This window comes from Sturnira hondurensis, unplaced genomic scaffold, assembly GCF_014824575.4.
Source record: "Sturnira hondurensis isolate 20B ecotype Veracruz unplaced genomic scaffold, ASM1482457v3 Scaffold0008380, whole genome shotgun sequence".
NCBI lineage: Eukaryota > Metazoa > Chordata > Mammalia > Chiroptera > Phyllostomidae > Sturnira > Sturnira hondurensis.
In genome coordinates, this window is record NW_028081011.1 from 1883931 (window position 1) to 1898662 (window position 14732).

At 46.4% G+C, this 14732-nt stretch overlaps 1 protein-coding gene across 3 annotated transcripts in view; it reads left to right on the forward strand.

Annotated features, from left to right (window-relative positions):
- Positions 1-14732, forward strand: part of POR (cytochrome p450 oxidoreductase) — a 76887-nt gene that overhangs the window by 19786 nt on the left and 42369 nt on the right. Inside the window, exon 1 of one of the 3 annotated variants that reach the window (XM_037054790.1) lies at positions 10840-11041. The exons of the other annotated variants lie outside the window; for them this stretch is intronic. Coding sequence (XP_036910685.1) covers positions 11009-11041 — 33 coding nt within the window. The 5' untranslated portion in view covers positions 10840-11008. Of the gene's footprint in view, positions 1-10839; positions 11042-14732 lie in introns of those variants that run through there. 3 annotated transcript variants of the gene reach the window in all.

The window sequence follows — 14732 nt, forward strand, 5'->3', positions numbered from 1 at the left end:
TATTTTTAAAAAAATAGATGAGACCCAGGGTTAAGGATAGTGTGTGGCTGCTAGAGGCTCTTTTGTTTTGTTCAGTTTCTTGCTGTCCGGAGCAAAAAGGGAAGGACGAGTCAGGAATGGGAAGTGGCTGATGACGGGCATGAGGTTTCTTTCTGGGGTCATAAAACTGTTCTGGGATTAGCAGTGACGGTTGCACAATGAGCAAATGTTCTGAATACCACTGAATTGTACACTTTAAAATGGTGACTTCTATGGTATGTGAATTATATCTCCATTTTAAAAAACCCAGTGTATAGGCTATGAGTCCTTGAGCAGCCACACTCGGCTAGTCCTGCCCCTGGCTCCCCATCGCCTCAAGCAGGCGCTGCACTCCTGTGGCCGGTGCACTCGCCACTCACTGTGTGTTTCTGGGCTCCCCTACGTTCCTCATCCCTCCCAAAGTTAACTGGGGCTAAGGCCTCTGGGGAGGAGTAAGGTGTGTCACGTCTGGCCGAGGCACTGAACTGCGGCTGAGCCCTCCCAGTCTGCTGCCCCTCACACCAACCCTGGAAGTTACACGCTGAGGTGGGGAAGCCACGAGGAAAGAGCTGCATGGACCACCTGGGCCCCTTGTGGAGGCCAGGTGCGGAGCGGCCACCTCGCCTGTGCTGGCCATTGCATGAGGACCCAATAAACCACCTGGGTGTGTCAGTGCTCGGAGGACACCTCTCCCCAGCCCTGTGACCTCATTGCCCTTGCACAGGTGTGCTATTTGATGCGGTGGGCCTCTTTTCTAACAGGAAGCCACAGCAGATGCAGTGGCACAGTGGCTGTCATAACACAGCTATGCCCTGACAGCCCACCGCCACCAAGTACACAGCCGTCCTGGCAGTGCCTGTCAGAGGGAGCATTTCACTGTCAGTCTCAGGAGCATCTGGTGTGACCCAGTGGACCTGTCCCAAGTGACAGCATGGTATAATGTCAGGCCAGCCTCGGAGGCTCTTGTCTTCCTACTCCCTGAGAGAATGTGGTCAGGGCAATATGGAACTGTCCTGAACTCATGGTTTAGTGCTGACGCAGAGTCTTGTAACTGGGGAGTAGTCACTGCGGGTGCTTTTGTAGACACTGCAGGGCAGTCCTGTGTCACCATGGCATCTGATTACTGCTGACTTGTTTATGTTGTTGTGAGTTTTTAGTAGCCCTGCCCAAATGGTTTGGGATGGGTCCAGGTGACTCTTCACGCCAGAGCCAACAGGTGAGTTGGATTAAGTGCTGTCATTTCTCCATTTGGGTCGGTGGAAGTTTGCAGAGTATCTAATGAGGCAGAAAAATGGGGACAGAGGGGCACTGGGGTTTGGCAGGAGTTCAGGAGCTGAAGCTCTGTGTTCTTAAAGGCCAGAATAGCTGTTGTACCTTTTACAATTATTTCAGACCTTGGGAGCAGTCTGCTGGGCCTGGCCTTTGCTTGGCATTGTCTTCTTTTGTCTCCTCGCCCCTCCACCCCTTTATTGAGAGGGACTTGTATTGCATCAGTTATAAAGTGACATCACGTAGACGTAAACTCAGGGTTTTTTCTGTTGAAAGTCAAGGCGAGCTGATCAAGAATGATTGACAGGCAGTGCATTCCAATTCCACATGCTCCTGTTGGCCCCGGGCAGTGGCTGGGAGAGGGGTGCCGGTCCTTTCCATTCCGGCTCATCCAGCTTCTCTGAATGGCAGTATTGGACAGATCCTGGGACTTCTAAACCTCAACCCAGACCCTTACTTCCCCTCAAAAAAGATTGGGTTTCTCCAGAGCTTTTTGGATTTCATCGCATCATATTTCTCAAACTCCTGGAGGGAATCAGGAGCTTTTGGTAGTCACAACAGACTGGGTTTCCGGGACGAGGCAGAGCGGCAGTACCCGGCCCCTCCTCTGTGTTCTCCCAGTGTGAGCCTGCCCAGTGCTCGGGGCACCCAACAGGTAACACTTACCTTTCTCCCTTATTCAGATGTCACTCACTGGGTGCATCTGTTGTCTTCGATAATTCCGGCAACAGCCCCTGTGAGGTAGATAGTATCATCCCCATTTTATAAATGAATAAACTGAGGCAAAGAGAGATTTTAACATTCATGTGTGTGCACATGTGTATAAATGTTGTGACTTAAGTAGGATCATGGGTAAATGATTATTGAAATTGCTTCCCAGGACTCTGGTTCTTACCTTCTGTCGCCTACTGCCCTGACAATCTCCCCTCTAGCTGTCACACTGAAGTCAGCTCCGGACTGTGGAGCAGGTAATGAACGTCTGACTCTCAGCAGGTGGAGAGCTAAGTGGTGAATCTGTTTGTCCCCAAGCTGTGGTCCTCAAGTTGGTGCGTGGTTGCAACCCTGGGCTAGCACCTCCCACTGCACAGGGTCCCCGCTACACCACAGGGGGTCTCTCTTTCCCCCTTCCCCCTTCCCACTCCCCTGCTCACATTTTCTCTAGTCTTTGAAACTTAATTCCACCACAGGCAAGCTCTTTATCACTCTTATTTAGCTGGTATGAATCTCAGTCCACAAAGCCTGGTGAGAGAAGTGATTTTCTACAAATGAACTCAATTTCTCATGTCACACTCCAAGTTGGTTGGAGTCCACTGAGGTCATTCTTGGAGCTTCCTAGGGGTCATGACAAGGTTATGCAGTCTTTGCAGGGCCTGCGTTTTGGGGACCCTCAGTCATCAGGCCATAGTGGCCTCTACAGTGGTGACTGTCATCTCTCTCACGTGGTCATTTCAGATCTGGGTGCTGTCTGCTGGTTTTTGTGCCTCCCTTACAGAATGACAGTTTGTTTTTTGCTGCTGGGATCTCCCCGTACCCCAGCCAAGCAGCCACCTCCCTAGGTCACCACTCTACCCCTCTGGGACCTTGTCATCTCCCAGAGGCACTGCCACTAAGAGGCCTGTGGGACCCCTTATCTTCCCCCACCTCCGGACACATCTCTTCTTAGTCCTTGGTACAAGTAATCATTATCAGGAAATGAACATGGAAATGTCAAATGTCTAATCATAGGGTTTATTCAAACTTTGTTACTAATGTCTTCTAGTAAAAGAAAGATATGGTTTTTTTCCTTGTCCAAGATTGCATTTCACTATAACCACTTTTTAGTTCCCCTTGATGTGGACTGGTTCCTCAGTCTTTTTATCTTTCATGACCTTGACATTTTTCAAAAAGTCATGCCATTTCCTTGTAGAATGTCCCTCAGTGTGGATTTGTCTGGTGTTTCTTTGTGATAAATTCAGGCCATTTATTTTTGGTAGGATGTCAGAAATGGTATCGTGCACTTAGAACGCTGTGTCTAGTGGTGGGCGGCCTCACTGTCCCCCGGTAGGGGAGCTGTTAGCCTCAGTCACTCGATTATGCGTTATCAGGCAGGTTCTCCGTTACGAAGTTCTTTTTCCGCTATGTGCAATCAATAAATTTCTCATCAAACTTTTACTTAGAAGTTTTGGCATTCATGATTCTTGCCCGAAACAGTTATTACTGTGGTGGTTGTCGATTGGTGATTTTCTGTCTTTCATTTCTTCTGCATTTGTTAGTTGGCATTCCACTGTAAGGAGGAGCTTTCTCTTTTCACCCATGTATTTATTCTCTTACATATTTCTACCAGTATTAACTCATAAGTTATTCTTTTACCCTATAGGTTATAATCGGTCACTGGTAGTCTTTATTTGTATGTTCAGATTGTCCCAAATTTGGCCAGTGGGACCCCTCCCCCACCCCCGTAGGCTTCTGTGTCCTTTGGACGCGTCCCCACCGTTGTTCGAGCCCTTCCCTACTCTGGCACAGGAAGGTGCCTCACCTCAGGTTCATTCACTGCTGCTCCTGCCCCAGATCTGGAGTCGGTCATTTCCCCGTGGAGCCCGGGATCCCTCTGAGGGAGAATGGTTTAGAAACTAAGATCTGGGTGCTGGATGGCTCCTTGTTCCTGGGATATCATTATTTCTAGGCCCCCTTGGCAGACAAAACTAGGAAATATACACATAAACATATACACGTTTTTAGATCTGTCTTTACATATTAAAAAACCATTTGTAGATACGGATGTGCATGTGGATACCTCTGGTCGTACCTCAGTCCAACCCCACCTCGTTCACTTCTTGTTCTCTCTTTCCATATTTGTAACTCCCTTTTTCAGCAGCATGAAGTCCAGCTCCCGTGTATTTATTTATTTTTAATTTAAAGAAGTTTTATTTATTAATTGATAGAAAAGGACAGAGAGAGAGAATCGATTTGTTGTTCCACTCATCCACGCATTCATGTTTGACTCCTGTATGTGCACTGACCGGGGATGGAACTTGCAACCTCGGTGCATCAGGACAGCACTCCAACCAATGGACCCACCCGGCCAGGGCTGTGTTTGTTTTTAATTTTCAAAGTAACACGTGAACGTTGGGTGTCTCGCTGTAAAAGAACGGACAAAGCAAAGTCCCCTTTAGGTACCTATGACCCCAGTCATATTCTAGACATTCCCTGGAGGATGTCACTATTGTACATATCTTCCTGGGTCATTTTCTGGAGACGTACATAATTTGTTTTTTAAAGATTTTATTTATTTTATTTTTAGAGAGGAAGGGAGGGAGAAAGAGAGGAAGAGAAACATCAGTGCTATTGCATCTTGCGTGCCCCCTACTGGGGACCTGGCCTGCAACCCAGGCATGTGCCCTGACTGGGAATTGAACCCGCAACCCTTCGGTTCGCAGGCTGGTGTTCAATCCACTGAGCCACACCAGCCAGGGCAAAACACATAATTTTAATTTTATTTCACTAATGGTTTCATAATGAGAATAGAAATTTTATTTTTATTTAATATGTTTTGGCAGTGTAACGTACCATTAATTTCATCTAATTATTTTTAACTACCGCATAGCATTCTATGATTTGGAATTGAAAACAAACATAAGCATCCAATCTGGGGCCAAAGCAAACAGTGGTGCAGTGAATGTGCCCTTGGGCCCAGTGAGAGGCACATTTCAAGAGGAGAACCAGTGGACCTGAGGACCTGGGTGGGTTTGGTTTTATTTTTTCCCCCATAAGAAGACAGCTTCAAGAATATTTTTCTGGCCCTGGCTGGTGTAGCTCAGTGGATTGAACACAGGCCTGCGAACCAGAGGATCGCGGTTCAATTCCCAGTCAGGGCACATGCCTGGGTTGCAGGCCAGTTCCCAGCAGGGGACACACGAAAGGCAACCATACATTGATTTTTCTCTCCCTCTCTCCTTCCCCTCTAAAGACAAATAAATAAATAAATAAATAAACAAATTTAAAAAAAGGAAAAAATATTTTTCTGATTAGGTAAGTAACACATGCTCATTGTTCTTTTTTAAAAAAATCTATAAATAATACATTAAAATTAAATTGGAAAAAATAAAGGCTCAATCCTGAGGTAATATTTTGGTAATGATTCTTTCAAATATCATCTTAATGCATGTACATACATAAATAGTTTACATATCTAGGGCTGTAGCACATACGCTATTATATTTCGGATGCTTATTTTGTTGTCACTTACGTGTAGAAAACTTTACAAAACTTCAGTGTGCAGCTTCATGAATTTTTACATGGGCAAACTCCCCCATAACTACCCTGTAAATACCAGGTCAAGGTTCTGCACGTTGTCCAGTATGCTGGAAGCTTCCTTTTTGTCTCGTACTCATGATCCTTCCCCCAAAGGTAACCACTATTCCATCTATCACCATGGATTACTTTTGTCTGTTCTTGAAGTTAGACTATAATGGTTAGTACTCCTCTGTGTTTGGCTTCTGTCATTCAACATTGCATCTGTCGAGGTTCATCAGTGCTATTGTATGTAGCAGGAGTTCATTCTTTTTCATATCGTGGCTGCAGATACTTAATCTTTGTTTGTTTCTTACTCAGAATTTTTAATAGTAACAGCTATATTTGTTATAGCACGTACTCTCTGCTAGGCACTGTTCTAAACCTTTTACAAATTCATCTTAATTAATCCTCACAATAACCCAATGAAGTGGGTACTGTTATCATTGTAATAACATGCCCATGACTCTTTATCAGGTTGAAGTAGTTCTCTATCATTCCTAGTTGATCCGATGTTTTCGTCGTGAGTGGATGTTGAATATTGTCAGTTACTGTTTCCCCCTCTGTTAAGATGGTCATCTGAGTTCGTTAAGCCTGTAGATACAGTGAGCTGCACGGTGCTTCGGCATTGAACCAGCGTGCTCTCCTGCATCACGCCCATCCGGACATGGTGCAGCGCCCTTTCGTGTACACTGCTGGGCTTAATAGGCTAATTTTTCAAATATTTGCATCTGTGTTTATAAGGCATGTTGGTCTATAGTTTTTTTTTGTACTGTCTTTGTCTGGTTTTTATATGAGGGTAACACGGGCCTCATAAAATGAGTTGGGAAATGTGTTTTCCGACAGATGTTGTATAGAGTTGGTATTATTTCTTCCTTAAACGTTTGATAGAATTTACCAGTGCTGTCTGCTCCTGGTATTCATTTATGGTGAAGAATTTAATGTAATTTGAATTCTTTTAGAGAACTCTGCGGGTTATCTGTTTTTCTTGGGTGAGCTCTGGTTGTGTCTATTAAGAAGTTTGTCCATTTATTTCATCTAAGTTATCAAGTGTTGGCATAATATTCATCGTTTCCCATATTACAGTATTCATGTCTGCGGAGTCTAGGGATGTTCCCCTCTCCTATTCCCTTTATTGGCAATTTATGCCATTTTTTCTTTTCTGTCCTTATCAGCTTGGCTAGAGGTTGATCCTATTTAAAGGCAACATATGTATCAAGAGTTATAAAATTCAAATCTAGTTGGGAATTTAAGAATTATTTTTTAAAGGGAAAAGCTTCTGTCTAAAGATGTTTTTATTAATATTATTTAGGGAAGAAAGCAAAATGGATCTGAGAAACAGACATACATTTTAATTTAAGCTGCACCACTTACCACCTCACACAAACCACTTAACCTGATCTGAGCATTGAGCTCCTCACTCAGGAGACAGCAGTGACTTCGGTGTGAGGTGGCCGAGACGCTAACGTACGTACACACCCAAGAAGTGCCAGGCCCCGTGCTTGCTTACAGTGAGCAACCACTGCCGCCTCACTTACCAACTCGAGGAACCGGAAGGAACGCTGCGGAAATTGCTTTTTTGTGGGGTATTCCCGTATTTCCTGGGGCAGGGTACTCACCTCTCCACCCCCATAGCACGTGGATGTTACTGCATTTCTCGCATTTGACTGCAGTGTTATCTAGTGTTTGCTTGACCAGATTGTGAACTTTTGCACAGCAGGGCTATGCTTTTCTCATCTGTTCTCCCATGTGCCCATACACAGTGTATTTATGTGAGCAAAAATATTTCACCCTGACCGGCGTGGCTCAGTTGGTTGGGCATCATCCTGCAAAGCAAAGGGTCACTGGTTCAATTCCTGGTCAGGGCACAAGCCTAGGTTGTGGGTTCGGTCCTCAGTCGGGGAGCATGTTGGAAGGCAACTGATCGATGTTTCTCTCGCACATCAATGTTTCTTTCCCTGTTTTTCTCCCTCCCTTCCCCTCTTTCTGAAAAATAAACAAATACTAAAAAATATTTTAATAAATGAAGGGTAAGGAAGCAATTAAGTAAATAATGGTATATCAAATTAGAGGACTATGGGATAACCAAAGAAATATCATTATAAAGGATCCTTACTAGCCCTGGCTAGTGTAGCTCAGTGGATTGAGCGCAGGCCTGTGAACCAGAAGATCATGGTTCAATTCCCAGTCAGGGCACATGCCTGGGTTGCAGGCCAGTTCCCAGCAGGAGACTCATGAGAGGCAACCATACATTGATATTTCTCTCCTTCTCTCCTTCCCTTCCCCTCTAAAGATAAATAAATAAATAAATCATTAAAAAAAAAAAAGAATCCTAGGGTCCTGGCTGGTGTAGCTCAGTGGATTGAGCACAGGCTTGTGAACCAGAAGATCATGGTTCCATTCCCAGTCAGGGCACATGCCTGGGTTGCAGGCTAGTTCCCAGCAGGGAATGAACGAGAGGCAACCATACATTGATATTCTCTCCCTCTCTTCTTCCCTTCCCCTCTGAAGATAAATAAATAAAATCTTAAAGGAAAAAAAAAAAGGACCCTCACCATGGCTGGTATGTATAGCTCAGTGAATTGAGCACGGGCTGAGAACCAAAGGGTCACGGGTTCAATTCCCAGTCAGGGCACATGCCTGGGTTTTGGGCCACATCCCCATTGGGGGTCACATGAGAGGCAACCACACACTGATGTTTCTCTCTCTCTCTTTCTCCTTCCCATTCTTTCTCTTTAAAAATAAATAAATAAAATCTTTTAAAAAAAGAGGATCCTCTAGCAACATAAAAAATGTTTTATAAAATAGAATACGTTTTACTTGTTATTTGTATGAATGTATATATACGTATATGTGTGTGTGTATGTGATATATTTATGTGTGGGAGAAATGAAGGAAAACACTCTGTGGATGATCAGCTTCTGGCCTGACTTTAAGCCCTCTAATGTCAACATTTAAGCAGGGAGAGGAGAGGCTGCGGGGGTGAGTCCCCGGCTGCTGGAGTCTGTGCAGGGCCAGTCGGAGATCCTGGCACAAGTGGCTCTGGATGTGCCTGAGTGGAGAGGCCCAGCAGTGGCACCATTCCTGGTCCTCTGTCACTGTTTACAGACACCACGTCCTCCCTCCTGGAGCCAGAAGGAGCAGTGAGAGTTCCATCAGGGAGTAGCACTGTGTCTGTGCAGACCGAGTTGAGGGTTTCTAAAAATTTTTATTTATTGATTTTTAGAGAGACAGACAGAGAGTAACAGCATTTGTTGGTCCACTTATTCACGGATTCATCGGTTGCTTCTTGTACGTGCCCTGACCAGGGATCTAACCCGCAACCTTGATGTATCAGGACTGTGCTCTAACCAGATGAGCGACCTGGCCAGGGCCCAGAGTTGGGTTTTAAAGACATGATGATGTCTTGATGACGGTGTGATGGTGGGTTTGGGGGAGCCAGAAGGCCATTTACCTCATAGGAAAGTCCTTGTGAAAGATAAGACACAGCTCTGTGTGAAGCACGGATTGTTTATGGGAACAGTTTTTAATTGAAAGAGTTAGCACTTCCCCCTTCCTGCCTTTTTCAGAGGTCTGGCCTAAACCTCCCTGTTTCTCCTCCTCTTTCCTGAGGCCTTTGGGTTGCTGTGGGATCGAATGTCACTGGGATGTCTGCCCTTGCTTTGCATAGCTCTTGTTTAATGTAAGGAAGAAGTCTCTGTGTGTGTGTATTTATTCATCCAAAAGGTTCAGTGAAAGAGATCCAGAAGGCAGTATTTAAGTCTTAATTCAGCGCAGAGCCTCGGGGTTTCCCCCCAGCATTGTCACCCATCAACCAGTTCATCTAAATGAACATTAATGTGGTGGGTTTGTGTCCCAGGCCCCTAGGATGGCAGGTACTCTCTCTGTCATTCACTGAACCCAGATTGGCCAGCCTTCTGCTGGCACATCTGCTGCAACAGGGAGGGGCCTTGCCTCACAGCAGTGCGTTCACTTGCAGCCCCGTTGTCAGGGAGTTCTTCTTGCAGAGTGTACACAGTACTGCCCTCCATGACCAGGCCCCGCTTCTGCACTCTGGGGCCTCTCCTTTCTCTGTTTTCTAACTACTCGAAGAAGGGATTAGCTGCCTCTGAATCTCCTTTTCCTGAGGGTAGTAAATCTTTTCAGTTCCTTTAGTGTTTCATGTTTTGGGGACTGCTCCATCCTGAGGACGCTTTCCAGTTGTGTTCCAGGTTGTCTTTGATGCTGAGTATAGCCCACCTGTACCTCTCTTAATGAGCCCTTACCCTGACCAGTGTGGCTCAGCTGGTTGGGTGTCGTCCTGTAAAACGAAAGGTTGCAGGTTCGATTCCCAGTCAAGGCACATGCCTGGGGTGTGGGTTCAGCCCCTGGTCAGGGTGCCTGCAAAAGGCAACCTATTGATGTTTCTCTCCATCTGTTTCTCCCCTATTTCCCTCTGTAAACGTAAGTAAATAAAATCTTTAAAAATAAAAATATAGCCCTGGCTGGTGTGGTTCAGTGGATTGAGTGCCGGCCTGAGAACCAAAGGGTCGCTGATTTAATTCCCAGTTGGGACACATGCCTGTGTTGCAGACCAGGTCCCCAGTAGGGGGCACATGAGAGGCAACCACACATTGATGTTTCTCTCCCTCTCTATCCCCCTCCCTTCCCGTCTTTCTAAAAATAAATAGTCTTTAAAAGATATATATAGATATATACATACATACCTATCTATCTATCTATCTATCTATCTAAATGAGCCCTTAGTGCACGTTCACTTTGGGAGGCATCGGCCCATCCCATTCTCGTTTCTGTGGAAGGGAGGGTGTGCCACTGCCTGTGCCGCAGGCTTGCCGCATGGACTGTGACGTGAACTGTAGCACACCCTGCAGATGTGTATTTGTTTGGGGGAGGGAGTGGCAAGGGGGTCCAGCTGTTCTCAAGGGGTTCTTGTCAGAGTGTCACCCCTTATTCCTGCTGACACCCTAGAGACAGAAGCATCCTTTGGAACTGGTCTGCCCAGTGCCTGAGTAAACTAAGGCAAGTCCTCAGCTTTGTGTTTCTCATCTTTATTTGTATTCAAAATTAATTGAGGCAAAGGAGTGAGGACTGACCTGTGTTAACCTGTGTCAGAAAAACCCAGTTCTCCCTCCCGAGTCTCTGCTTTATTCTCACACTTCTGCCATACTCACAGCCCTCCGTTCTCTGTGACACCAGCTGGGAATTCTACAACTCAACTCAGTTCGGACATTGTCTACCTAGAGACAGCATCAGATCCCACAGGTTAAGGACTCAGTCCCGCAAAACTGCCTCCACATCAGATGCCAGTTGCAAGTCCACGGTGGCCCCTGTGCTTCCGACTGATAGGCTGTAAGCGGGAGTCCAACCTCCTCTTCTGGTTCAGTTAATTTACTAGAGCTGCTCTCAGAACTCAGAACAGTTACTTACACTGACCGGTTTATCGGAGGAGGTGATGAAGGATGCTGATGAACAGGCAGATGAAGAGGTACATAGAGCGAATTCTGGGAGGGGCTTGAGTGCAGGAGCTTCTGTTCCTGTGGAGTTGGTGTGTGTCACCTTCTAGTGTGTGGATGTGCTCACCAACCTGAAAGGTCTCCAAGCCCTGCAGTCTTGGGACTTCATGGAGACCTCAGTATGTAGGCATCACCACCTGTTAGCTCCATTCCAGCCCCTCTCCGCTCTCTGTAGAAGGGGCGAGGCTGAAAATCCTGGGCTTCTAATCATGGCTTGGTCTTTCTGGTGACCAGCCCCACCCAGGAGCCCGCCCAGACTCACCTCATCAGACAAGAGCTACTCTTGTCACTCAGGAAATTCTGAGGGAGTTCTGGGTCGGAAACAGGACACGGAGAGCAATATATTTATGTATATTTATATTAACTATGTATATTTATTATCTAATAAGTTTTTTTCTGTTACCTCACAGAACTCATGTGAAGTTATCTCGTACCCATAAATTTCCCTGTGCTAACTTTTAAGTGTTGCTAAGTTATAACCACAGAAGGCCCTGGAGCACTTTGCCAAAGGCTTAGGGGAGCTGGGGTTCACCTGACTTGGTGCTCAGGTCAGGTAGCCAAGGCCCCAGGGAGACTGGTTGGAACCAGCCTGAATGGCTCTTACAGTTCCAGTGGTCAGCGTCCATGGGGCTTTGTCAGCTTGATTTGTGCTGAGTGATGCTGGCTGTCCGTCTGCTTCTTGGCAAGTCATGCCTCCACAGACCCAGATTTCCTGGCTGCCTCCCTCTTTCTCAATACCAGTCATGTGTCTCCGGCTCACACTCGTAAGCCCTGTTATATAGGAGAAAGGTTGTCTGCTAAGGGCCTTTGAGCATCGACTGTGGAACATGGACCTGAGTTTGTTCTAGCCTTAGTCAAGGTTCTGCGAGTATATTGACACGACGTGGTGTCCGCCCCGTTGTAGAGGTGCGTAGTTCTTTTTGATTGTGTCACACCCTCACCCTGTTGTCACCAGCTGCCCAGGGCCCAAAGACACGTAGAGGGCTCCTGGGCCCTTTGCACACTGGTCTCAGCCTCATTTGAAACGTTCATCTCTTCCTCACCACCCTCACACCCACACATACAAATGCACCCCATCATTCCACACTTGATTACAGCAGATTCTGTAGCTTCCGGTCTTTCGTAGTTTAGGCCTTGGTACATGCTGTTTGTGCCTGGAATTCCTCTTACCTCCTTTATAGGACTGGTGTCCCCTCTGCCTTTTTCATGGCCCAGCTCAGAGTTGATGCAACTTCACTGTTTTTTGTTTTTTGTTTTTTTTAAAGAAAGGAGCCTGTGATGTACAACAGTTTTTTTTATTATTTTATTTTATTTTATTTATTTATCTTTTTAGAGGGGAAGGGAAGGAGAGAGGAAAGAAACATCAATGTATGGTTGCTTCTCGTGCATCCCCTGCAGGGAACTGGCCCCTGCCGGAAACTGGCCTGCAGCCCAAGCATGTGCCCTGACTGGGAATCGAACTGCGATCATCTGGTTCACAGGCCCGAGCTCAATCCACTGAGCTACACCAGCCAGGGCTATCACTGACTGTTTTGGACAACCTTACCTTTTTTGTCCCCTGTGCTCTATCCACCGCTGCGCCCCCCACCCCGGCCTCCCCGTGACATTGTAGCTGCTGGGCTATGCCTGTGGGTTGGCACTGTCCACCCACTACCAGCGTGATGGCAGAGGAGGCCTGATACAAGAGAGGATTTAAATAAGATTGAGTATTATAATACCCCAAATGTGAAGGGTATTATAAATTTAAAAATCACTCACTGCAGTGGGATCTAGGAAAATCTCAACCTGCATACAAAAAGACAGTCAACAGGTGTCAGTATCGAGATGACAGATGTTGAAATCATACAAGGTATAAAGAAGAGCCAAACAGGCATCTTAGAACTAAAAAATATGATACGGAGGGGAAAAAACCCTCAGTGGATGGCTCCACAAAAGAATGGAGAAGACAGAAGAAATCACCAGTGAACTTGAAGATAGAACGGTAGAAATGAACCCATCTGAACAACAGAGAAATTAGGTGGGTGAACCTGAACAGAGCCCCATAAACTTGTGGGACTAATAAAATGCATTTATGTCATCACATCTCCCTCTTCATCCCAGAAGGAGAGGGAAAAGAGGTTGGAGATGATAAAGTATTTGAAAAACAAGTGGCTGGAAAGTCTTCAAATCTACAAATTCAAGAAGCTGAGAGAATTCCAAACAGGATAAACCCAAAGAAATTGACAGCGGCCACATCTCAGTGATAAACTTTGTGGACCCTCTGTCAGGGGTGTCCAGCCCATGGCCCAACACAAAATTATACATTTACTTAAAACTTTCTTTGACTCATCAGTTTTCGTTATTGTTTGTGTATTTAATGTGGGCCCAAGACAACTCCTCCTCTTCCAGTGGGCCCAGAGACCCAAGCGGTGGGGCCCGGCCGCTCTAGCTAGAGAGGAGTCGGTTCCCATTGCCCTTCCGAGCGCTGCTCTTCAGCAGGCTGCCTCGAGGGAGGTACTTCTCCCTGAGGATCTCTCAGTCTTTGGAGGATGGGCCATCAGGCAAGAGCAGTCTTTGTTTTCTTCAGGGTTTTCCCTAACCTTGAAGGAATTAAACCTTGGCAGAGGTGTGTGGACCTGAGCAGACCCTGTTCCCACTGATGCTGAGGGATGGTGCCAGACCTTCAGCTTCTGGGCTGCCCCAAGGTTCCAGTGACTGCCACTGGGCGATTTGCATGCCAAAAGGGCTAAGATGCTTGCTCACTTCCTTCTTGTTGCATCAGGTGATGGGCTCACTCTGATGCCAGTGCTGGGTTGGTCAATCAGTCTTATTTACTGACCAGAAGTTGTGTATAGGAAACGGAAATTGCAAATGCATCCTGGAAGATAAGTTTTACACTCCAATATTGTAAACAGTTGGATGGGGAAGGGGCCCTTCTGTTCTTACCTCATTTGCTCTTTCAGAAGGTGGCGAAGATCCCACCAGTGCCCCTGGCCTGAGAGGCCAGGAATTTGTCCACCTGCTCTGCAGCGTGATGCACTGCCTGCTCGCTGACTGGGGCTGGGTCCATGCCATTAGTGGGCGTTGGCTAGCTGTTGAAATCCAGGAGGAATAGGATCTGTCTGTCTGTCTGTGCCCCTTTCTGTATGTACGTTGTCTTTTATAATAATGATAAAAACTTATGTATAGGCCTAATTTGTAGTGAAAGATCAAACCCCATCTGTTCTTGGGGCGGATTTTCGACATACCCACTTTCCGTGCCTAACTTTACAGATGAGGGCATCAAAGCCTCATACCCCGCCAGCAAGGGATTTGCCGGGGGCCCAGCCACTGGTGGCAGAACTGTGGCAATACTCCAGTCTGGTTCCGAAGTTACTCTTTCTGTTTTCTCATATCCATTTCCTCCTCCATGCCTCCTCCTCCTCATCCACCTGCTCCTCCTCTTTTTCTGTTGCTGACAAATGTCGCGTTTGGCCCATGAGCTCTTTGTGTGGAAAGAAGAAGTGACTCACAGGGCAGAAAGATCACACAGGTCCCCCAAAGTCTCCTTGTGCTCCAGTGCTCGGTGCCTTGGATTACCTGTGGGCACCTCAGTCTCGTGGTCATCCTGCCACACCTGAAATGGAGGGACACCTGTCAGGATGTCAAAATTTTCCCATCAGAGTATGTCACACAGCAGAGGAG